Source organism: Gallus gallus, chromosome 1 (genome assembly GCF_016699485.2).
Source record: "Gallus gallus isolate bGalGal1 chromosome 1, bGalGal1.mat.broiler.GRCg7b, whole genome shotgun sequence".
Classification (NCBI taxonomy): Eukaryota; Metazoa; Chordata; class Aves; order Galliformes; family Phasianidae; genus Gallus; species Gallus gallus.
In genome coordinates, this window is record NC_052532.1 from 76,987,385 (window position 1) to 77,011,563 (window position 24,179).

At 50.2% G+C, this 24,179-nt stretch overlaps 1 protein-coding gene and 1 long non-coding RNA gene across 3 annotated transcripts; one reads left to right on the forward strand and one right to left on the reverse strand.

Moving 5' to 3' along the window:
- Positions 1-2,606: 2,606 nt before the first annotated feature.
- On the reverse strand, positions 2,607-21,353 carry ACRBP (acrosin binding protein). Of its 2 annotated transcripts, XM_040648580.1 has the most exons (11): positions 21,252-21,353; positions 20,724-20,933; positions 14,209-14,303; positions 13,435-13,540; positions 12,393-12,780; positions 4,521-4,653; positions 4,143-4,322; positions 3,869-4,036; positions 3,711-3,797; positions 3,010-3,124; positions 2,607-2,916 (listed from the first exon to the last, which is right to left on the reverse strand). In XM_040648580.1, exons 1-10 carry the CDS (start codon positions 21,274-21,276, stop codon positions 3,011-3,013), a joined length of 1,506 nt encoding a protein of 501 aa, XP_040504514.1. In that variant the 5' UTR covers positions 21,277-21,353; the 3' UTR covers positions 2,607-2,916; position 3,010. The 2 variants fall into 2 exon arrangements, with proteins under 2 accessions (XP_040504514.1, XP_040504516.1); XM_040648582.1 differs by lacking the exon at positions 3,869-4,036 and having other exon boundaries at positions 2,607-3,124.
- Positions 21,323-22,755, forward strand: LOC101750932. The gene is made up of 2 exons (XR_211157.5): positions 21,323-21,407; positions 21,762-22,755. It is a non-coding gene; the product is annotated as an uncharacterized LOC101750932 (long non-coding RNA).
- The last annotated feature ends 1,424 nt before the right edge of the window (positions 22,756-24,179 follow it).

Sequence of the window (24,179 nt, forward strand, 5' to 3'; positions counted from 1 at the left end):
AAATGGCCGATCTTCCTGATTCTGTGCCCAGGGACTGACATAGCAGGGAGATACACTGGCTACCAGGGGGTTGGGTGACAGTGTGTCCATGAACTGGTGCCTTTAGCACCAGCTGCCTGATGCTCAGCTTCTCTTGTATATAAATCTTTGCTCGCTGCTGCTGGAGTAACTTGTCTACCGAGGATGACCAGATTGTCTGTCTATAGGACATTAGAGACTGGGACTCAGGCACTGACACCACCCTTAGCCATGTGAGCTCCCTGGGAAGGATACTCACTCCAGAGCCCCAGTTCACAGCTCTCCCATCGCTCTACCAGAACTGTAGTGGACAGTACTGCACAAACACTCTCAATCCAGCAGCATTCTATGGGCCACTCAGTCTGTGATGCTGGTAGGCACACCACAGCTATCCATAATCATCACCTGGGGCAGGGGCTACCCATGCTGTGCAGTGCTGTGCAGAATGGGATTCGGGCTGCTGCTTGGTGGCTGAAGGCAGAGTTTGGCCAGGGCCAGGATGGAGATAGTGCGACTGTGCATGTGATGCTGATCCCAGTGCAGCATGTCCTTGCTGTGACCTAGTTGCAAGTACACTTTGCACTCATGCTATCTGGATTGAAAAGTAACCTGGGGAGGTGCTGTCTGCAAAGAAACAGGCAGATCTGTGAGAAAAGGGTGGGAGAAGAAACCTAGGCAACACAAATGCAATGCATGAGATGGAGCATCTCTGGGAGCATGAAGGGAAAGAGGCAGTGACACTGAAGAGTCACAGATAGGGGAGCAGGAATGTCCAGTCTGGCACAAAGGAGAGTGCACACCCCCCTCCCTGCCCATTTTTACTCTAAAGTAAGGCTGTAGAGGACTAATCCTCTGCCATCCTGCCCCACAAGTACCACGCCAAGCAGACGTCCCTGGAGGGGGCCCTCCAGGACCCTGGTGGTTGCACAACTTTGGCAGGGTGGGTGGAGGAGCAGGTCTGAGTGTGCCTGCAGCAGGTGGAATCCATGGAGGCAGTGAAGCGAGGAACAGAGATGGCTGCTGAGGAATGTCAGCCTCAGTTTTGCTGGAGGAACTGTTCCACTCTGCAGGGGCTGCAGGCCTTTGGCAACATTGCTATCCAAGGTCAGCAGGACTCACCAGTGGGTTCCAGTGGGGTTGGCATGGGATCCATTCAATGAGCCAGTGTGTCCCCTTGGTGCATGTGGAGTGCCTTTTTCCACATGCTAATAGAGTTGGTGACACAGCAAATATTGAACGGTAAGCATGTGCTACTACAGATACTAATTTTCTGGCTAAGCTTCATCATTTGGCCAGGCCTGGCTTCTAGGTCCTGTCTGGACCGCTCTGGGTGTCAGCCCTGCAGACTGTCAGATCTTGCCCCACCCCTGCCACCAGCCCAGCCCAGCCCCCCAAGCTCCCCTTTCAGTTGCTTACTTCTCTTCCTCAATGGCACATGGGTCCCAGGAGCAGATGGTGCCACAGGCTGAGCCAAAAGCACCTGCAGAGCAGTCTTTCTTTCTGGTTCTAGGCCTTGAGGACCACGGCACTGGATGAACAACCTGATGGTGATTTCTCCTAAGAACTCTCCATCTGAATGCATCCATCATGCATGCAGTAACAGCCTCCCTCTCCTGCTGCATCCCACCAGTGCCTTCCCCTTCTCCACAACCAAGTGCAGAGCTCAGCAGGCCTGTGCCTTTTCTAACTTTGTTTCAGGCAAGTGGGAGGCTGTCTTAATTCATGCCATCTCCTCAGTGGGTGTTGCCTTTGCTGTGACTCATGCCTGCTGCAGTGGGGAGCTGGAGAAATGTGGCTGTGACCGCAAGATCCAAGGAGTCAGTCCTGAAGGTGATGGAGGAGTCCAGAGGCAGACTGTGGGTGGCAGAGGACAAGGTCCATGGGACAGGATCACCAGGGGAAGAGAGGCAACATTTTGTTTCAGTCAGTCCTCAGCCCTTCTGGCACTCCTCCCAGGGTTTCTCACTCTTCATCGCATGGTTGCTTTCCCTCAGCAGGTTTCCAGTAGTCAGGCTGTTCTGATAACCTCTCTTATGGGATTGCCTTTTCTCTTTGTGGACAACCCTGAGAGGAGCCATTATGTCTCCTCCAGCCAAGCACTCATGAACCTGCACAATAATGAGGCGGGGAGGAAGGTAAAGGCAGGAACAAAGTGGGAAGCAAGCCCACATTCCAGAGAGAAAGGTGTAGGGGAAGGCTGCTCGCTGCTTGGCACTCTGTCTTCAGCCTCATTGGGCTTTTTGTGGTTTAAATTTATTTTCAATACAGAGTTGGAGGACACAGGCCCCAGAAACTTTTAAACCTTAGAAATAAAGCAGCTGTGAAAGAAAGCAAAGTGTCTACATGAACTCCTTCCTCACAAACTCTGTTTAGGGCCTGTGGGGCACGTGGCTTTGCTCCTGCTGGGGCTGGCAAGGTGTGGTGCCACGCTGGAGGCCTCATCCTCAGAATATCATCACCCAAACCATGTGTGCTGCAGTGAGTCAGAGCCACCAGGGAGCCATGCAGGAGCAGGTGGAGAGCCAACTCTGACTAGAGGGGTTGCTGTGGATGTGACAAAGCGGCAGAAGCAGAGAGAAAGGAGCAAATTAGGTTTATGGGCTCTTTATAAAATACAATTCAGCCTTGGTAATGCTACTGATTGGTGTAAGCCTGCAGGGTCGGGAAGGCTAAGGGTTGCTGGGGACTTCATGCAGGTGGCTCTAAATCCATAAACTGGGGCCAATGCCTTTCCCAGGCTCCTTCATCTGGAGAAAACCTTTTCAAGAGGAGTTTCAGTGGGCAGCAGGGTGAAATGTTGGATGCAGCTTCCCTCCTGATGTGCTGCTGTCATGGATGTGGAGTAGGTGCTCAAGTCATGAGATTTGGCCATGGACAGCTGACTGGCCAGCATGGAGCCTGGAAAGAGCTGTTTGGGTTCTCTGCGCTGCCACAATTCCATGCAGCCTGCTCTGGTGTCCCGCATCCCTTTTATATTGCCCACCACTGCACCTCATCCTTCAGTGAGGCTGAGGAACCTCTGGTGCCAGCGCCTTACTTCCTCCTTCCCCTCTTCCTCACTCAGAACGTGGTAGGTCTGGTTTGTGAAGCAGCCATGGCGAATCACCTGAAAGAAGAGCCTGAGTTAATAGAGTTGATACCACCGCACTTCCTAAGATATGAGATAGTCCTCTATCCAGCTCTGGGGTTCTGGGCTTTGTTACCAGTAGGAAGTTGGTGTATGGGGGAGATCCTTCTTTGTGAGAGGAAATAGAAGGACAACCTAATGGATGGAAGGCTTCCCATGGCTCCCTGTCTTGACACTCTGCACTCATGTATCAGTGCCTCTCCAAATCCCACTGCTCAGTGGGATGACAGCAGGCCCTCTGTGCTGTTGGCACCCCTTCCATACACACCCAATTTTGTCCTTTTGGAAGGAAAAGCACTGACAGGTGAAGTCCTGCAGGGACTCGGGTCTTCTGTGCAAGCATGGACCAGGCTGCCCAGTGAGGTTGTGGATGCTTCTCCCTGGAGATGTTCAAGGCCGGGCTTTGAGAACCCTGGTCTAGAAGGAGGTGTCCCTGCCTATAGTGAGGGGCTGGAACTAGATGATCTTAAAAGTCCCTTCCAATCTAAACCATTCTGTGATTCTATGCCCAGCCACTGAGGAGAAGGCAAAGGCTAAGTAAGGGATGGCAGAGGCTGCTTCTTACCCTCTGGTTGTAGAGGCTGTGTTGCAAGCACTGGTGGCTTTTGAAGGCGCAGTAAGTGGGGTGCTGAACTCCACTCGAGTCGCAGATCTGGGGAGACGGGAATGAAAGCCAGAGAAGAGAGAGGAGAAGGAGAGGTGGAGCACCCTCCCAGCACCCACCTTGCTTGGGACATCCCCCGCTCGGAAGGTTGCGTACTCTGCTTGCAGCCAGAGCATCACACGAGGGTCATCACAGCCCTGGGTGGCTATGAGGCTGCACCAGTACTCTGGTCGCAGACCTCTGTAAACCTGTGTGCCAAAATACTTCGAGGGCTCTGGGAAGCTGGTCTGCAAAGGGGTGGGATGAAAAGAGATGTGTATTTCTCCCTCCTTTACCATCACTGTGACCATCTCCCTCCTCGCAGGCCAGGAGGAAATGCAGCATGCTCAGTACCTTGTTGCCTGCAGCCCGGTGCTGGGTTGAGATCTGGGGGTTGATGTATGTGATGAAGCTGCCTGTCTTGCAGTGAACACGCCTCAGGTGGTAGATGTTCTGGCACTGCTCCACTTTCAGTGAGCAGAAAGCGCAGGCAGGACATAGGTTCATGTGCCGCCGTCCAAGGCTGTCACACACCTAGGGAGGTGTGATGGTGCGGTCAGGGGGAGAGGCTGGGGAGTCCTGGATCCCTGGTGTGGGTTTGCCTCACTGGCTCAGCTGGGTTGGCTTCTCCCAGGGTGGCACCTGTAATGGCAGTGCCTACAAGCACTGCAGTCAGTACTACAAGGAGCCCTGCCCACAGTGGGGGTCAAAGGTGGACATCAGCATCTTTACCGAATCTCCAAACCCAAGGACTTTTTCTTCCAACTCCTTCCATGCCTGGGTGACAACTGAGGAGACACAGACTCCCTCCAGCACTGCATAGCACAGGATCATCACTGCTTCCTTCCTCGTCAGGGCAAGAAGACTGGCAGAGAAATGAATGAAGGAGGTCAGGTCTCTTCCCTTGTCATGAGCTAAGATAAACCCTTAGGTAAAAACAGAAGGGGAGGAAAACCATTCCAAGAAGGCCTTGTCCAACCTGCACAAGTGTGCCAGCATGGTCTACCTGTGCCTGTGCCTGTTCAACATGGAGGGGGTCTTTCAGGAACATGGCAGAGGGACTGGAGGAGGAGCAGAGCTTCAGGGATTTTCCCACTATCACCAAAGCAGCTGCTGTGTAGTTTTATCTATCCAATGGCACAGCAAGATCTTGGTTAGAGTCTGCTGAGGGCTGATTATGGGGCAGTCCCACTGCGGTATGGAAAGTAGTATGTCTCTCTTCTGCTCGAGCCAACATTTTTGATGGAAAGAGGAATGAATTGGTAATAATGGTGGTGAATTAACTATTCATCCAAACTCATGCAGGAAGTCACAGGCAGAAAGCAGGATGGTAGGATAACAACAGGAAGAATATTTTACGTCTTAGGAACAGCAGAAATTGTAGGCTATTATGCAAGAATCATGTGAATTATCAACAACGATGCAGAAGACATAAAAACACTCATTAAATATTTCTTTCCTGGGAAGTGATAAACAGATAAACAGGCAAAAGCAGCAACTGATCATGCTAAAATGTTCTTGAAATCCATTCCTGTGCTAATGTGTATGGAGGAGTTTCCCTGAGACTGGCTGAGACCTCAGAGAAGAGATACATGGAGAAACTGGAGGAATGTCATTAAGATGAGATTTCCCAGCACCTGGAAAACATTCACAGAGAGAGAGAAGCTAAAGGAGCCAGATGTAGATGAGTGAAGGCCCTGTTGAGTGAGCACTCGGTCAGTCTGCACTTCTGCCTGCTCCTGAAATGAAGGGAACAGCTCAAGAGATGGCTTCTCCATGACCTGGAGATAAAGATAGCCCAAATTTCAGTTACGAATGGAGCTGTAGGTCAGAAGTAATTATCCAATGCCCCAACAGCTCACAGTGAGCAGCAGCAAGCGAGCATGTCAGGATCTCTGAAGTGCCTCTGAAGGCACTGCTTTCATTTAGATACTACAAGAGAACCTGGAAAATCTTGGTCACAAAAAATATCATGGATGTCTCCATGCTATTTTTTTTTTTTTTAAGATGTTATGGTCAGAATTGTTTTATCAGAGTGCTGCAGGTGGTGCTTAAGCTTGCATTGAGACAAGAGAAGGTGTTCCTTCAACACACGGTGTTGTGCTGCACTCTAGACAGGCTGCAAATAGGATTCTGGGGATACAGACACATGAACAAATTATAGTGGTGCCAACACACAGCACATCAACAACACCCACCGAAAAAATGAAGGCACTTAAAAACCTAGAAACTGATGTATTGCAAGACTGTGTATCTCTCACTCCAATACAGCATAGTACAACCAGCCTGGTTGGATGTTTGAGGAGGGAAGATCAGAGCTCAGAAGGAACCTGGTGGTCAGGTGAAGTCCCTGGTGACTGGAAAAAAGACAATGTCACATTCATCTTTAAGAAGGGTAGAAAGGATGACCCAGGGAACTACCAAGCTGTCAGCCTCATCTCTGTGCCAGGGAACATCGTGTAGCAAATCCTCCTGGAAGCTATGCTAAGGCATGTGGAAGAGAGGGAGGTGATATAGGATAACCAGCATGGCTTCACAAAGGGCAGGTTCTGCCTGACCAATCTTGTTGTTTTTTATTATGGCATAACTGCACCAGCGGACAAGGAAACAGCCACTGATGTCACCTACCTGGACTTCAGTGAGGCCTTTGACATGGTCCCTCATAACATCCTTCTCTCCAAATTGGAAATTGATGGGTGGACTGTTCTGTGGATGAGTAACTGATATGAAATCTTACCCAGTAGTGGTCAATGGCTCAACGTTTGGGTAGAGATTAGTGGTAGGTGGTAACTCTCAGGAGTCAGTACTGAGACCAATGCTCTTTAATACCTTCATCAATGACATTGACTGTGGGATCAAGTGCACCCACTGCAAGTCTGTAGATGATCCCAACTGTATGGTGCGATTGACACGGCCAACAGACAGAATGTCATCCAGAGAGACCAAGACAGACTTGAGAAGTGGGCCCAGGTGAACCTCATGAGGATCAATAAATCCAAGTGCAAGGTTTTGTGCCTGGGTTGTGGCAACCCCTGCTATCATTACAAGCTGGGGGATGTAATGATGAAGCAGAGTCTTTTCAGAAAGGACTTGGGGGTACTGGTGGATGGCAAGCTGGATATGAGTCAACCATGTGCCCTTATAGTCCAGAAAGCCAACCATATCCTGGGCTGCATCAAAATAAGTGTGGCCAGCAGATCGAGGGAGGTGATCCTGCCCCTCTGCTCTGTTCTGGTGAGATGTCACCTGAAGTACTGCATCCAGATGTGGAGTCCTCAGTACATGGACCTCTTGGAGCATGTCCAGAGGACAGACACAAAAATGATCCAATGGATGGAACACTTCTCCTATGAGGACAGGCTGAGAGAGTGGGGGCTGTTCAGCCTGGAGGAGGGATGGCTCTAGGGAGACCTGAGAGCGGCCTTTCTAAAGGGGGCTATGAGAAAGAAGGGGACAGGATCTTCAGAAGGGTCTGCTGTGATGGGACAAGGGGAAACTCTTTCAAACCAGGAGAGGAAAGATTTAGATTGAATATGAGGAAGGTGTTCGTAAGATAAGAGTAATGAGGCACTGGAACAGATTGCCCAGAGCTGTGGTGGAAGCTCCGTCTTTGGAGACATTTAAGGTCAGATTGATAGGGCACTGAACAACCTGTTTTAGGTTGCAGATGCCTCTGTTCATTGCAGGGGAGTTGGTCTAGGTGACCTTTAATGGTCCCTTCCAACTCAAAAGATTCCATGATTCTATGAGAAGAACACAAACTGAGGGCAGTGGTGACAGGTACCAATTCATACAAAGCTGGAAAGGATGAAAATGTGCCAGCACAAAGAGAAACAAAGTCTATTTACTATAGAGAGAGCAGTTCCAAACCTGTAAGATCCTTTATGTCGACTCCTACATCCCACGAGTCCATATAATCTTTTTTTTTCTTCCTTTGTCAACACTCACAGGAAAGCTTTTGAAATGTAAGCAGAAAGTCCCTCCGGTCTGTGCTGATCCCAGATGAGGATCCTGCCTGTGGCTGTTTAATACAGCCTGTTCAGCATTACACTGTAACTGAGCGCTGGGCTTCTTTAGGAGAGGAACCAGGGGCAGCCCCTGGGTGCACCTAGTACTACTCCTCTGTAGAGAAGTGCTCTTTGAGTGGGAATTACCTAACACTTAGAGTTTTTCTCTAGAGCAGTTGCTGCAGAGCAGCCCAAGAGCCAGATTTCAGTCTGCTGTGCTGATAAGCCCGTGACAGCTGAAGGCAGTCTCTGCCGGCACTCAGAGCCTGACTGCTCAGTTACAGCTGGATCTTAGGCTTTAAACACTGGCAAGCTCCCTGGGTCAGCTTGGTGGGACTCATACTCTTTGATTAATGACCCTGACATTATTCTTCAAAATTACCTGAAACAATTTACCCACACATATATCACTGTTGTTTTACTATTCGTTTGCTATTCTAGTGGCATGTTTTGATTTTATTGCTTCTTTATCGTACCAGCATGACCAAACCATTAATGTGAGAAAGACATTACTAGTCAGTAAAGATGATATGAATAGCTCTAGTGTTTCCACCACCAAGGTAGAAAAACAGCCTTGCTTGCTATACTTTAAAAAAAACCACACAAATCAACAAAAAAAGATAATAACATGAAGCCTAGAATGAGTTTGCTACTAAATGGTTTCAACAGCCTTTGCTTTTTCCTATATAGTAGTAGTGCAACAAGTGCTGCCCAAGCCAGATGCAGAGAACTAGAGGGAGAAGGGTAGTGAAAGAGAACTCAGCTCCTGCCTTCTTTAAAAAGAGTGCTTCCATAGGCAGCTCATAAGCAGCAATAAAGCATCTGCTGAATGTTGATGACCTACTTGTTCAGAACAGACTCAAAGTCAGGAGAGGGCAGAAGCCTGTGCTTCATGATAAACTTCACATTCATAGATTGTAGTCAGTACAGACTATCTACACAGATCAGAACGCCTCGCACTCCTGAGCACTACTCACTGACACTTTGCTGTTGACCACATATGCAGAAGCACAAAACTGTGCTTCTATAACTATAGCATCCTCTCACCCTTCCAGGAAATAGAGTCATGCCATCAGCCTGAGGTGAACAAGAAATTATGTTGTTCTTGCTTTCACATCTATTTTCATCTCTATCTCTGTTTTTCATCTCTTCTCTGAGGCTGGCTGGCCTCACGGTTGCAATCTGGGCTGGTTTACCAGCCCTGTTTTACCAGCACTAGGTGCACCTGGGCCACCGCTGGTTTACCTCCCAGAGACCACAGTTGGCACTGCAGTGATCAGAGATGTTCCCTGCTGCTAATCGTGGCAGCGCTGAGGCTCTTGGTCTGCTCACAGAGACGTTGCAGCAATGGTGAAGACCCAGCCCAGCCTAACAGCACTGCTGCCCGATCCCTGTGCTTTCCAACACACTGCCGAGCATGGAGAAGGCTGCTGGCAGGTGTGCAGAATATTCAAGGATCAGGAAACCTTGAAGACCTGTCATGGGAACACCATCCCAGCTTAGCACCTCTGCACCACAACGTCATAACTGCTGTCCTGGAAAACGTTTAACAGATACTTACAGGCGATGTCTCAAAGGGAATGTGAAAAAACACAATGGAGAAAATTCTGTCATCCGACATCAGTAATTCCTCTGTGACAAAAAGAGAAAGCTTTGGATAAAAGCCCATCTTGCTTTAGTGACTTGAGACATGGAGCAACACATCTCAGCCTACTTCACTTCTGGGGCATCTCTGTTGTTGACAACATCCACCTCTCCCTCAACGTAATGAGAAGGATTTGGGCCATTACTGTGCAGCTGCTGAACCTCTGATATCAGCGTGAGGCAAGCAGGAGAGAAGATAAGGAACAAACAACGGCCTTGTGACTTCTGACTTGCGGGGATTGCTGCAGGAAACCAAAACCACTATGGGAAAGCTAACGTTAACAGATTCAGAAAGAAAAAGAGATTTTATTTTACTTTTTCCGTTTAAAGCATATCTCAAGTAAGACATGGCATGGTTATAATGTGTTGAAGCCAAAAAGGGTTTGTTGACGTGTCTTGTTACCCAGAACAATAAATATCTTCCAGTCCATTTATAACAAAAGATGTTTAACAGCACATATTCGGAATAAATCTTTTTGAGTCAGTGAGTCTGAGAAATCTCTCTCAAATTCTTAGCATTCAGGCTGAGGGGATCTCCAGCCACCTGACATCACCTCAGAGTGCCAGGGATGTCTCAGCAGCCTACGCGTGCCGCAAGACCAAGGGCGCAAGTCAACTGGCAAGTAGTGGACACAGGAGTGCTCCCAGTGTCGCTGTAAGCATGGGGCATTACACTGCCTTGGTCCATGCGCCAGGAATCTGGCTGTGTCAACGAGACTTGGGATGCTGAATGGGATACAGGGGTCATACAGGACAAACACTGCAGCAGCAGGAAGCTCTGGGGAGAAGGACACGGCAATTCTTGTGTTGACATCCTGCAGTGTATCACGCTGTATTGCTGAGTGGTATGTACAGACCTGGTGCGTGTTGCTGTCCAAGAGGGATGATGAAATTTGCCACAGAAATGAGAGTTGCCAGGCTTTATCGTGTGAGCTACAGAGCTCTGCTTAGATTATTCCAGGATTGAAGCAGGGCATATAGGCAACTTTGTGGAGAATAAATGCAAGGAGGTAAGAAGCTCTTTAATCGTGGGACAGAAAGCACAATAAGGACCAAAAAAAGAAAGAAAGAAAAGAAAAGAAAATGGATATAATAAACTGCATCTTTTTTTCTTCATTATGAATCATTGCTAGCAGAAACAGTACATAAGTGTGCTTTGAGTTCTCAAGCTTGTTATTTTGCTGTCATTGCCATCTGTCCTTCAAGGTCACAGCCAGCCTCACTGAGTAGCACAGAGCAGCTGCCACAGGCAGGGCCGAGTGAGGAGGGATGGGAGTCCTGCAGGACACGAGCCTGCAGGGCAGACGTGCATCCTGGGTCCAACACCCAGGTCACAGATACACACACCCAGCGTTAAACCCAGTGCTGAGCAAGACTCTGCGTGCCAATCAGTCCTAGCCATCACTGCAGGAATGGAAATGCCTCAAAGCACGGTGCCCCTGTTTTAGGTCATGCTTTGAAGTCCCTTGGAGAGGAGGCAGGATGTGGCGAGCAGTAAAGCTGACAGGCGCAGCCTAGCTCGCCTTTTTATCTCGCTTGAGTTTAAGCTTTGCTTAGCATGATTGATGGCACTCGGCTGTCAGGTTGCAGACACAGTCAGCATTAGCGTCTTTGAGGAACTCTGCAACAGAATAACGAGTGTCATCTGCAATCACAGCGGTCCCTCTGTAATCCCAGTATAACTAAATCAGAGCAAGGCTCAATTTCAGAGGCAGGGAAAACAAACATATCTTCAGTGAAGCATAATTTCGCCTTAGACTACATACACCAGGAAATGTTCGCTGGGCAGTAAAAGCCTCCTGCAGTGTTAGGAAGGAGGATGACATAAGTTATACCCTTGTAAGAGAACTGTTATGGTTTTAAGAATTTGATGCAATTACATGGAGAAGTGGGATCTCAGGCTCAACTCTAGCAGCACGCGGTGTTTTCAGAAGGCACCGCGTGTGCAGTCATGCACAAACCGGTGCACTTACAGGAAAGTCACTGCCCCGAGACAAAGAGAAGCTGAAATGACGTATCTATGAAAATCACATCCTCTGTACCGAAGTATGAAAGGATCAAAAAGCAAATGTGAGGGTAAGAAAATGATGCTTTGCAGACCTTTTCTTTTTGGGCTCAGCAGCCCCACCTGCCTGAACAGTGACGTGGATGGATCCTGTCAGATCATGGCTAGCTCAGAGGAATGGAGAAGGATGCACGAAATGACTGCAACAAGCTGGACTGCCACAGGCCTGGTGTAGGCCTGGTGCGGGAGCAGCTTTGCTCTGCGAAGTGTTAAAACGCAGATGCTCTCAAAGCCAGAACTACAAACAACCTAGGGAGAGCAGCGCTCAAATCCAGGGTGCAAAGACATGCATGTGCTTGAGCAGCAGTATGGGTCCTGCCAAGGCAGGAGCAAGGCTCTGTGAGCCCTGGCCCTGGGCTGAGTGAAAACAGAGCAACTCTCAGAACTCTTCTCAAACCAGGCTGTATGAAGAAATACCTGCTTGATACTGCATGCAGGGCAGCAGAGGGAGACAGTGGTGCCTTCCAGAAACCCAAGGCACTGTGGGTGTGAGGAAGCACCTCCTGCAGGTCACCCAGTCTGCCAATAGCTGGGAGCTGGGAGGAGAGTGAGCATGGTGTGGGGATGCACACAAGGCAAAGCCCTTCCTGCACACGGCTCAGGCCCAGGCAAAATGCAATTTAGTCATGTCACCAGGACAGCAACAGAACACAGAACAGTAACAGAACGCTTGTTAGCAATGCTCGTTCTGTGCTCGGGCAAGGGAAGGGAGGTGTTCAAGGGCCTGCCCATGCATACACCTGCTCTGGATGGGGCTTGCTCCTGAGTGCTCACCGCCTGCTCAGGGCAGGGCCACTGGCCACGCTGCTACCAACACATGAGGAACAAGCTGCGTGCATGGTATGTGGCAATCAGCACTGCACAAGTGTGGAGCTGAGTCTGCCTCACCTGCCAGGGGGGGCCACGTCCTGCATCTTCTCCTTTGTTCCGCTGGTCATGCTCCCCAGTTCTGAAGTGGTGGCAGGGACCTCCGTGCCCGCCATGGCCTCCAGGGAGAGGGCCGCACTGATGAGCTGCCAGACGCCATGCTGTAGGCGGTGCTCCCAAGAGTTCTCTGCCCAGGCATGGGATCGTGAGGGGGCAGGGGTGAGTGGGACCGGCACAGCAGATGGTGGTACAGGTGGGCCCCTGTCCTGCAGGGTTCTGGGCACCACTGGCATGGCTGGTGGGATCTTCCGCAACAGTGGTTTCTGACTTGACAGTGCGTAGGAGTATTTCAGGAGCATGTCCACACTGGAGTGCAGGTGGAGGTCAGCAGGAGAAAGAGACGGCTTCTCTGGTATTGGGGAGAGAGCAGGACAGGAGGGTTGGGGTCAGAGCCACCACCAGCAGTTGTTCTCCAGCAGCATGGAGGGCACCCTTCTGAGGGCAGCCCGATAGCTGCCTCCCCTCTTAGCAGAGCTGCGACCATTCTGCACAGGTGCTTCCTGCTGGACTGGGACTGGGGACATTTTTGCCAGTCTCACAATCCTTCACAAAACCACAGCATGGCTGAGTCTGGCAGCGCCCCCTGGGTCCATCTGGCCCAACCCCTGCTCCAGCAGGGACCCCCACAGCAGGGTGCCCAGGCCCACGTTCAGGTGCCTTCTGGAGATCTCCAAGGAGGAGACCCCACCGCCTCTCTGGGCAACCCGTGCCAGCGCTCCATCACCTGCACAGCACAGAAGTGCTTCCTGGTGTTCAGAGGGAACATTCTGTGCTCTAGTTTGTGCCCACTGCCTCTTGCTCCTTCTCAGTCACAAGACCATTCTGCAGGCCAGGAAGAGGGAATTCCCTAGTCAGCATGCAGACGTGCCAGCACCTGCATGTCTACCAGTCCCACAGCACAGCATAGACCCAAACCTCACACCCAGTTTTTCTAGAGGAAAGAGCAGCTATGAGCAATCATCAGGCTATCAGAAGCACCCAGAGCCATTCAGTGCATCCGTACCTGCTCCTGTAGGAGAGCTTTCATCTTTTATCCAGAAGTCCACATCATAAGGTTGCTGCCCTGGATGAAGAAGGCCTTTTGGAAAAAAACTCGGACATGGGATTCGCTGAGTGGAAAAGAGAGAAATACGAGCTCTTTTCCCTTCCCTTCCCTTCCCTTCCCTTCCCTTCCCTTCCCTTCCCTTCCCTTCCCTTCCCTTCCCTTCCCTTCCCTTCCCTTCCCTTCCCTTCCCTTCCCTTCCCTTCCCTTCCCTTCCCTTCCCTTCCCTTCCCTCCCCTCCCCTCCCCTCCCCTCCCCTCCCCTCCCCTCCCCTCCCCTCCCCTCCCCTCCCCTCCCCTCCCCTCCCCTCCCCTCCCCTCCCCTCCCCTCCCCTCCCCTCCCCTCCCCTCCCCTTCCCTTCCCTTCCCTTCCCTTCCCTTCCCTTCCCTTCCCTTCCCTTCCCTTCCCTTCCCTTCCCTTCCCTTCCCTTCCCTTCCCTTCCCTTCCCTTCCCTTCCCTTCCCTTCCCTTCCCTTCCCTTCCCTTCCCTTCCCTTCCCTTCCCTTCCCTTCCCTTCCCTTCCCTTCCCTTCCCTTCCCTTCCCTTCCCTTCCCTTCCCCTCCCTTCCCTTCCCCTCCCTTCCCTTCCCCTCCCTTTCCCTCCCCTCCCCTTCCCTTCCCTCCCCTTTCATCCCCTTTCCTTCCCTCTCACCCCAGCAGTGATGCTTTTCCTAAATCTGGCCCCTTCCTTCTCCCAGGTGACACTTCTCCTTCATGGCCCCAGTCCCACTGCTCACCTTGACATAGAATTTGCGCTTGGAGCAGCGATACTGGGCAAACTGGCAGAAGGTCTGAAACCATGGTGCCTCAGGGAAGGCAGAGCAGACAGGTCCTAGGGATGGGTGAGAGAGAAGGGAGGTAGGGGCAGGCCGCAGGCTCAGCCAGAGCATGACTGGAGACCAGCATCTCTCAGAGAGATGCTTATTTTCAAAGCATGCTTGTGAAGAATGGTGAGTTAAAGCTGTCTGCCCCCAGGTGGAGATCACAGCTTGGTACTGCTATAACTCCTGACATTTGATGCCACGTGTTTCTTAAAGGTTTCTTAAAGGTTTCTTAAAGGCCTATGAGAGCCTTCTGCATTAAACCCTAGATCTAACTGAAAAGAGATGTTCATTTCATCAAGGGTAACCTGGGAGGAATACAGAATATACACTCCCCAGCAGTTCAGTTCACCCATCTGCCCTTATCTACATGGCATATTCCTTTTTACAGAAAACCAAACCTCCTGTTTGCAGGACACAGTAAGGATTCTTATTATTCACTAAGTCACAGAATGGTTTAGGTTAAAGAGGACACCTGGATGTCACCTGGTCCAACGCCCTGCTGAAGCAAGGCCACCTAGAGCACCATCCCTGAAGGATGAAAACAAAAAAGGCAAGTAGCAGTGTAGTGGGTTAAGAGATGACCAGACCAGATCTGGTATCACCAGGGAAGACAACCTCTACAGAACAAAAAACATAGGTCACTCTGAAAGTAATGCTCTCTATTTATTTCTATGGAAACTATAACAGATACAAAGAGCACAGTAACACTATTTGATACAGCAAATTCTCTTCTACAAAACACTGTTTTTCAACATTGTCACCACCATTAGCTAAGCATTTTCACCAGCAATGAACAAGAGCCTGCATGCCGTGTTTGAAAATATCTGTACCAGCAGAGATGACCCACTGTTCCACAGCTGCTACAACAGCACCAATTCTCAACTATATGTTGAGTGTGGTAGGACAGTCCAGCCAAGATTGGCAGTGTGTTTCATGATCTTCCAGCTGGTATAGGGGCCTGGCATTATTGTGTTGTAAGAGAAAAGCTGTCTTCTACTCTGACCTGACTCTGGAAGTTCAAACCCTCAGTTTAGTCAGCATTGTGATGTAGTGGTAGGAGTTGATGTTTTGTCTGAGTTCCAGAAAATACAGAAGGCTCACCCCTTTCCTATCTTAAAAGGCAATGCATGTCACTTCACCTACTGGGGGATATGTCTCAAACTTTTTCTTCAATAGAGAAATTGGATTTTCACTATGGATTGCTGTTTTGATTCCAGCTCATAGTGATGACATCCCATCTTATCACCATTAATCTTCAGTTTCATATGGTCCTGACAAACTTGCATCTGGTGTTCTTCTTGTTCCTGTATGAGTATCTATGGGATCCACTTGTCAAAAACTTTGTGATATTCCAACGTTGCCACCATCATTTCCAATGCATCAAAGCTGATATTCAGCTTCATACACAGTTGTGATCCACTGATTCACATGGATGAACTGATTGAGATGCTCTTCATTTCATGATGTGACAGCTGTGCATGAATGTCTGGATCACGGCTTGTCTTTCACATCACTGTCGCCTCCGCTGAAATGCACCACCCACTGCCTCACTGTGCTCACATCCACTGTTTGGTCTCCATAAACATTCGGCAAGCATTGGTGAATGTTAATGGGTGCAGTTTTTTCCACATGGAGGAATTCAGTGATATACCTCTGCTTCATCTTCACTCCCATGTCAGTCTCCATTTTGTCAGACTGCCCCTCTGCTGCCATCTGTTGCATGGCAACAAAATGTAATAGAATATTGGCATGGAGGTTCAGTCTCTACTGCCATACCAGCAATGTCCGTCCACCTCTGACATTGTGGGCCAAAATAATAAAATAGGAAGCATTACTTTCAGAGCAGTCCTTGTAAGTTGATGGTGATTCTAGCCATACCAGGGTTAGTGGGAAGTCCACAGCATCAACATGCTGTGGGCAAAGTCTGTGCCTGTGCACACCTGTACAGCAGCCTTGAAGAGCACTGCTGACCTTACTGGCTCACATCTGCAGCCCAAAACCCTGGGAAATTTTGGGAAGGAGGTTATGTTGTGCTCCATCTGCTCTGTGCATGCATGAGCAGAGCAATTCCACGATTGCCCATGTCTGCAGGAGAGCTTAGAGCTCTATGTGCTCACTGTTTTGGTCTGCGTCCTGCCTCCACACCTGCACCAAAGCTCTTCCAGCCATCCTGCCCACTCCTGCAGCATGCTGTGAGCCCACAGAGAGTGGAGGAGCTGCTCATGGGTCTCTTGGATCCTCTGGAGCTCAGAAGAACCCTTCGTGGTCCCAGCAAAGAGCAACAGCCTCAACTCAGCTACGTGTAAGCAGGTAGGGAAAATTTTAGAGAGAAAAGTGTTTTTGGGAACCCTCAGAAAACAACACAGTGACTGCAGGACTGGCCCCTGCAGGGGGGCCAGTGGATATAGGTTTTTTTTGAGCATTCATTGTGCAAAAACCAGAGCATCCTGTTTTGTCACGTTATTAGCTTAGAGTTGAATTTGGCTGTTAATTTTGGCAAAAGCAATGGGCAGACCCAAACGTGAAGATAGATAGTCAGAAATCAGGGAGGACAGACCTGTCGCACCATACAGAGGCAGATAGAGGCAAAATGCTGAATGAGTCAGTAGTCTTCAGAGGAAGTGAGGAAGGTGTAAGGTTCTACATGTAAAAAACATGCAGAAAACAACACAGGTGTTACCTGCAGCTGGGGCTGATTACTTGAGTAGTTGTGCTCTGCCATGCCATAAGCAGGAGGCCGTAGACCTGTCTAAATGGTACCTCTTCTCTTGTGCTTAGTGTACAGATTCGCCAGCAAAAATAGAATTTCAGCTGTTCATCAGGAACCCAGCCCAGAAAAACTCCTAACTTGATTGAAATGAGCCTGACATCTCCTGCCCTTTGCCTTTTCTCTGAATCTCTGACATTCCTGCCAAGAGCAGCCCTTTCAGCACTGTTAATTTAATCCATAAAATCTTTTACTTTGTTCCTGTGCTCATCCTGCCCATTTGCTTTCTGCAAACAGCTACAGCTTCTGCTGGATATCAGAAGGCCATCTCTTTGGACTTTTTGGCCAACTCCATGTGCAGGAGCTCCAAGCACTGGAGGGTTTCCAAGTAACGAGCAATTGTTTTACAATTACATCTTCACTGAAAGATGGAGCCAGCCAAGTTACTTTTACACCCATGTTAGGAAAACTTCCTCCTGACTCAGTTCATCCACGTAAAAGAACACTAGGAGGTTACATGTACATTTCATAGAATCACAGAATCATAGAATCATAGAATGGCCTGGGTTGAAAAGGACCATAATGATATTCTAGTTTCAATCCCCCTGCTATGTGCAGTGTCACCAACTATTAGACCACACTGCCCGGAGCCACAAGGGCTTAGGCTAGAAGGGACCTCAAAGTTCCATCCCTGCCACAGGGAAGGGCTGCCGCCCTGGGCCCTGCTGCCCAGGGCCCCATCCAACCTGGCCTTGAACATCTCCAGGGATGGGGCATCTGCAACCTCTCTGGACAGCCTGTGCCACTGCCTCACGTCCTCCTGAGTGAATAATTTCTTCCTAATATCCAGCCTAAATTTCCTCTCTTTTAGTTTAAAGCCATTCCCCCTTGTCCTATCACTATCTGTCCATGTAAAAAGCTGGCCTTCCTCCTGCTTGTAAGGTCCCTTCAAGTACTGGAAGGCCACAGTGTTGTCTCCCCAGAGCCTTCTCCAGGCTGGACAAATGCAGCTCCCTCAGCCTTTCTTCATAAGAGAGGTGCTCCATCCCTCTGATCACCTCCATGGCCCTGAACTTTCCTTGTTTAAAGCACAACATAACTGCTTTCCTGAGCACCATGTGTGAAGAAGCACGGTCGACACTCAATGCCAGGACTGCCCAAGTCCCTGCAGGTAGTGGCTAAGCTGCCCGTGTGGCTTCAGCAGCGGGTCCCTGCTGCGAGGGAAATGAGGGAGGCTTCAGAGTGAGACAGATGGGGACCAAAGATGTTGGTCAACAGACACCAACCCCTGCTGCCATCAGGGTACTGGGAAGTGAGAGGCCCAGAGCAGAGCAGCAGTGGGAATGTCTCCAACCACTACCATGGTGGCTTGGTGGTCCACAGTGCTGGGCACTGCCTGTAAGGAAACAAGCAGCAGCCCTGGCTGCACCTAGCTCCTCAGCGTCATGGGCTTCAGGTGCTAGCAAGTGAGGCGGAAAGCCCAGGACCTCTCCCTGGGTCTGTTGGTGCAGGATGGGAACCATTCCCCTGGCACAGCTGCAGAAACAAGCAAGAAATAGTTGCCCTCAAGCTGCAGTCCAAATAAGCACGGACGTTTGGATAATCATTCATTTCATTGACGTTCATAGCTAAATATAAAGACATATTTTTTATGAGAAAATTGCTCCTATTTTTTTTTTCTCAGAAGAAAAATACAACAGAAGTAGTCCCAAGTTTTTCAGCTGCAGAGATATAATTATGCCACTTAAATTCTCTGATGCAGGGGTGCAGGGAAAGTATGATTGCAGAGATTTAAAGGGTGCTGTTGCTATGGCACTTTCTGAACTGGGATGTTTCTTGGCTACAGAAATGTTAAACACTTTAAAAAGCAGCTTATCAGCTCAAGGTTTCTTAAAGGCCTATGAGAGCCTTCCGCATTAAACCCTAGATCTAGCTGGAAAGAGCTGTTCATTTCATCAAGGGTAACCTGGGAGGAATACAGAGACACTGCAGAAGCATCCGAGGATGAAGTTAGGAAAGCTAAAGCCTAGATGTAACTGAATCAGGCCAGAGATGCCAAGGACAATGAGAAGGGCTTCTATAAATACATAGGTAACAAAAAAAGACCAGGGATAATGTGGGCCCATTCCTGAAGGAGACCGGGGACCTAGTTATGCAGGACATAGAAAGGTCTGAGGTACTGGATACCTTCCTTGCTCCAGTCTTTACTAGCAAGAATAGCCTTCAGGAATCCCTGGTCCCAGAAAACAAAGGAAAAACTGAGGCTGTATTCGTGGTGGAAGACGATCGGATCAGGGAATACTGAAGTGAACTGGATCCAGGGATCTCAATGGGATGAACTCTCAAGATGGCAGATGTTATTGTGAGTGTACTTTTGATAATTTTTGATCAATCGTGAAGACTAGGAGAAGTGCCCAAAGACTAGAGGAAAAGTAAATGACGCTGCCGTCCTCAAGAACAGTGCGAACCTTGGGAACTAGAGGCTCAACTTGGTCCCTGGGAAAGTGCTGGAGCTGCAATCCTGAAAACCATTTCCAGACATGTGAACAACCAGAAAATCATCAGGAGCCATGCTAGACCAACAAGATAAGGTTCTATAATGAAATAACTGCCCTGGTAGATGAGGGGAGAGTGGTGGATATTGTCTACCTGCACTTCATTTAGGCCTTTGAGGCTATCCCCTAAGATCCTCATAGAGAAGTAGTTGATGCGTGGACTGGATTGGCAGACAGTGAAGTGGGTTGAAAGCTGACTGACTGGCCGAGTCCAGAGGGCAGTCGTCAGCAGTGAAAAGCCTAGTTGGAGGCCAGTAACTAGTGGTGTACTACAGAGGCCAATATTTCATCCAGTCCTATTCAACACCTTCATTAATGATCTAGATGAGTGCGACAATGGGCCACAAAGATGATTGAGAGACTGGAGTACTTCTCCTACCAGGAAAGGTTGAGAGAGCTGAGACTGTTCTGCCTGGAGAAGAGAAAGCTCAGGTGGATCTCATTAGTGTCCATAAATACCTGATGGGAGGCTGCGTAGAGGTCAGATTAAGGCTCTTTTCAGTGGTGCCCAGTGCCAGGACAAGAGACAATGGGCACATTCTGGAGCACAGGAGGTTCCAGCAGGCAACACTTCTTTACTGTGGGTGGCAGAGCAGATCTTTCAGATCTACCTGGACTTCATTTAGACCTTCATTTAGGCAGAAGCTGCCTGAATATGGTCCTGGGCACCCTTGCTGTAGGTGTCCCTGCTAGAGGAGGGGTTGGACCACGTGTACCCAGAGGACTCTGCCAACCTCAACCATTCTGTGATTCTGTGAAGAGGAGATGGAGAGGTGATATAATAGCAGCCCACAGTGACTTGCAGGAGAGTGAAAGAACAAGAAAGAAAAACTCTTCTTGGTGGTGCCAAATGAAACAAGGAAGAAAAATCTGCAAATTCCCGCCAGAGAGGTTCATATTGGATAGTTTTTTTCAAGAAAAGCGGCACAACACTGGAAGCTCCCAGAGAGGCAATCACACCACCTGTGGAGGCTTCCATAACTTGTCTGCCCAAAGCCAGGGTGATCTAGTGCTGAGATTGTACTGCCCTGAGTCTGACTTTGGACTACAGACCCCAAATAGGCCCATCCCACCACCATTCCCGCTGTCTGGAGGCATTTTGACAGCTACTGCTTCTGGAGGTGAGGTGATCTCAGCAGCACTCCAAGGTATTCACAGTGTCCTACCTTCAGGGACACGGCCATGGTTCTCCTGCTCGTCGAGCCGCAGGACTGCAGGGCTGAGGCAGCCAAAGGTCTGTCGTAGGTGGCAGGATGCGTGGGCCTTCCAGATTGGCCACAGGCTGGAGAAGAAGAGCTGGTACTCACCATCGGACAGGGGGCTGCCCACAGGAGGCACTGGTGGCGCAGCAGAGGTTGCCAGCAACATCAGCAGTCCTGGGGAGACAGCAGGATGTACTTCGTCTCTTTTGACTGTGGCTGGGGCCCCCCTTCTCCCCTACATCCCCTGTGCCACCTTCCACTCCACATCCTATCTTAGAGCCTCCAGATCCCCTCCTGGTTGAACAGGACTGAGGGCTGGAACAGAAAGCAGGCTCAACACGGTGGTCTTGTGAGAGGCATGTGGCTGGAGGCATGTGGGATGAGGGGACAGTAGCAAGGACTTCTAACACCCACCCCTCAGCCTAGGCACGATGCCCCAAGGCCCTGCTCTGGCCCCTGGGAGGCTGGGCAGCAGCCTAGGGAGTCACTCACCCAACAGGGAGGGCAACCTCAACATTTCTACCCCTTGCCCCAGCACTCCTGTCCTGCTGGGCCTTCTGCTTGGTGGCCATGGCAGCAGCGGAATGAGAAGGGGATGGCATCACAGCTGGGGCCTGGAGGGGCACGAGCCTTGCTGGTACCAGTAAGGTAGGAAGGGCTGGTAGGAAGGGCTGGCTTACAGGGACATGAGTTACAAAGGGCTGGTGAGGAGACGTGTACAGAAGTCCCGCTGGTACTAGTGAAGTGGGAAGGGCTGGTGGGCACTGAGGTGACCAGTGTAGGAGACCCGAGGCACAGGCTCATGATGTGGGGGTGTGAAGGGGCTCTGGCATGGCCATACCACAAGGGATGAAGGAGCTGATGCAGAGAGCAGATAGCTGGGGACAAGGGGGCACGGCAGTAGCAAGGAGCAGGAGCCAAGTGTGTCCCTTATAACTTTAAAGCATGTTGTGCTCTTCTGTGGAAGAAAGGATATAAAACTGATTCCTTTTCTACCTGCAGAGACTGAAGCCCACCTCATGCCTCCACAGGGAGTGTCCTAGCAGCAGCTTGCTTCAGGAATCATTAGGAAATCGGTGTTACCTTTCCTGTACAACTATGCCACTTTCTGGAGGCTCCGAGTCAATGGAGCATCCTCCAGAGGGAGTGCCCCAGGCAGCAGGGAACAGAGCTGTGCTCTGGGCATCAACACTTCCCTGGAAAAAGGAGAGATTGTGTCTGTGGAGATGGCAGAGCAGCACTGGTACAGCCTGTGAGCATGGAGAGGCCCAGGGGCACTCAGCTACCAAGGCTGAAGCCCAGGGAGCAGACCCATGAGCACACTGCATGGTTGATGGCCAGCAGTGCTTGGGAGAGCCTCCTCTGTCTGGATGCCTTCTGATGTGACAGAGAATGACCACAATCATTATGGCCAAGGAACTATCAGTGTGGCTGCAAAGCAAGGTCTGGCACGGCTGCACCGGAAACTGCATCCATAAGCAAAAAACAGGGCAGCACAGCAGCTTTCAGTACCCACTGCAGCACCACACAGCCTAATCTGATCTGAGAGCTGCAGGCAAAACAGTATTGGACAGCCCAAACAGCAGGAAGCCCCAGAAGAAGTGGTTTCCAATGCAGATCGCAGGAGATGCAAGCAGCTCTGCTTTGTGCAGCAGCTGCAGAGAGAATTGCAGATATGCTGGCTGCCCTTGCAGGGCACCAGCTGCCAGTGAACAAAGTGGCCACGCAAGCTGCCAGGAAAGATCAGACTGCTGCAGCCAGGCACTACAAAGGCATCTGGCAGCAGCACAGAGCTCTGTGACTCCCTGCAGGAGACAAGCTACAGTTTGCTCCAAGAGGTCCTGTTGACAGACAACACTTCCAAGAAGCTTGAAGGCCAACCGTTTAACAACAGCACTGAGTTTTACGATGCTTTTGTGGCATCTTTCAAACACAGCGAGCAGGAGACATGTTCTAGCTGTTTCTTGCCACTCCCATTAAAACAGGCAACAAAGCTCGAGCTTTTTCCATTTCTTCTTTTTTCCATTGCAGAGTTTGAGATGCATTTTAGACATCTCTAGGGCCTCCAGCTCCCCAGACTCATGAATCACCTCTGTTCCGCAGTGACAGCAGAGCCCAGGCTGGGTTCTGCCATCAGTGAGCATCTCCCTGGGGGAACATAATGCTGACCTCAGTGGCTGGTAGAAATTCATGACTGATGAAAGCACACCAATTTGGCACGTCACACAGGGTTATCACGAGAGCTCCTGTTTGGACCTCCTGTTTATGGCATATAGAAGAAGGAAACAAGAATGAGTGGGCCAGAGTCCCTGAATGTACACTGAGAACTCAAACGTGAGGAATACGATGAAGGAGCTGACAAAGGAATCATCCTTGGTTGACATTCTAATAGCAGATCCTAGGGAGAGCTACTGTGTATTTAGAAAGACTATGTTTAGTGACGTGAGGACATGTTGGCTGCTTTGTGCTTCCCACGTACCTAAAGGCTTTCCGAGGCTGAGTCCATCCTACCTCTGTGAGCTACCCTGGGTTCGGTTCAGCTTGTCAGAAATCCTTCAGGGAACTCTTATAGTCCACAAGTGCACAGAACAGCATTGTGCAGTGTGCAGCAGGCGGGGAGATGGTGAGTGCAGGGCAAGGTGTCTGGCTATGATTGCGCCAGCTGGCTCTGTGACACTTATGTTGTATATTTCTGCAAATACTATTTCATCTTCAGGGCAGGGATGAGGACAGGATAAACATTTTGAACGGGAGCCATCAATAGAGCGAGCTGCGGGGGCTGCTGCCTGCTGTGGGGTCAGCAATTGCAGCCGTCTGCGAGGTACAGCACGAGAGTGAGGTTAATTCCAGCATTTCCTGATATCTGAGGGCTGTCTTGGCACCAGTAAGGTTGCACCACTGATGCCACACTACAAGCTCTATCATTCACGCCCTGGAGCAGATTTGCAGCCTTGTTTTCAGAAGACAGCGTTTCCTGCGGATATGTTCCTGCACTTGTCTGAGCGGAGCGGGCTGTAACCCCCAGGACTACAGCACAACCCGCAGCAAGTACTGCCAATAGCACCGCTGCTGCTGGGAGGGGATCTGTGTTTTTCATGTCACTGTCTGATTGCTGTATCCTCAGACACCACTGACAGAAGCAATGGCTGAAAGCCCAGGAGCATAGCTCACAGGCTCTTCCTCCTCTGCTACCAGAGAATGGTGCCCTTTCCTTGATCAGGCTGATGGGAAACATCACAGGATGGAGGTGAGCGCACAGCAATGTGCTGGACACGATGTGCTGATGGAGCCTGAACGACCTCCGCCATGCTGTGGTGGATCTGCGAGGTGCTGCCGGCCTGGCACCGAGCTGGGCCCCGGCTCTGCTGGGCAAAGGACCCGCGGGCAAAGGGGAGCGCAGAGCCAAGTCAGAAGTGGGGA

Excerpts from the sequence above, each read along its gene's own strand:
- ACRBP (XM_040648580.1), bottom strand. The coding sequence starts at position 21,276 with ATGTTGAGGTTGCCCTCCCTGTTGG. Across the intron at positions 20,934-21,251 it reads GAGGTTGCCCTCCCTGTTGG|GACTGCTGATGTTGCTGGCA; the intron begins GTGAGTGACTCC and ends CTGTCTCCCCAG. Across the intron at positions 3,125-3,710 it reads ACAGCCTCTACAACCAGAGG|GTGATTCGCCATGGCTGCTT; the intron begins GTAAGAAGCAGC and ends CTCTTCTTTCAG.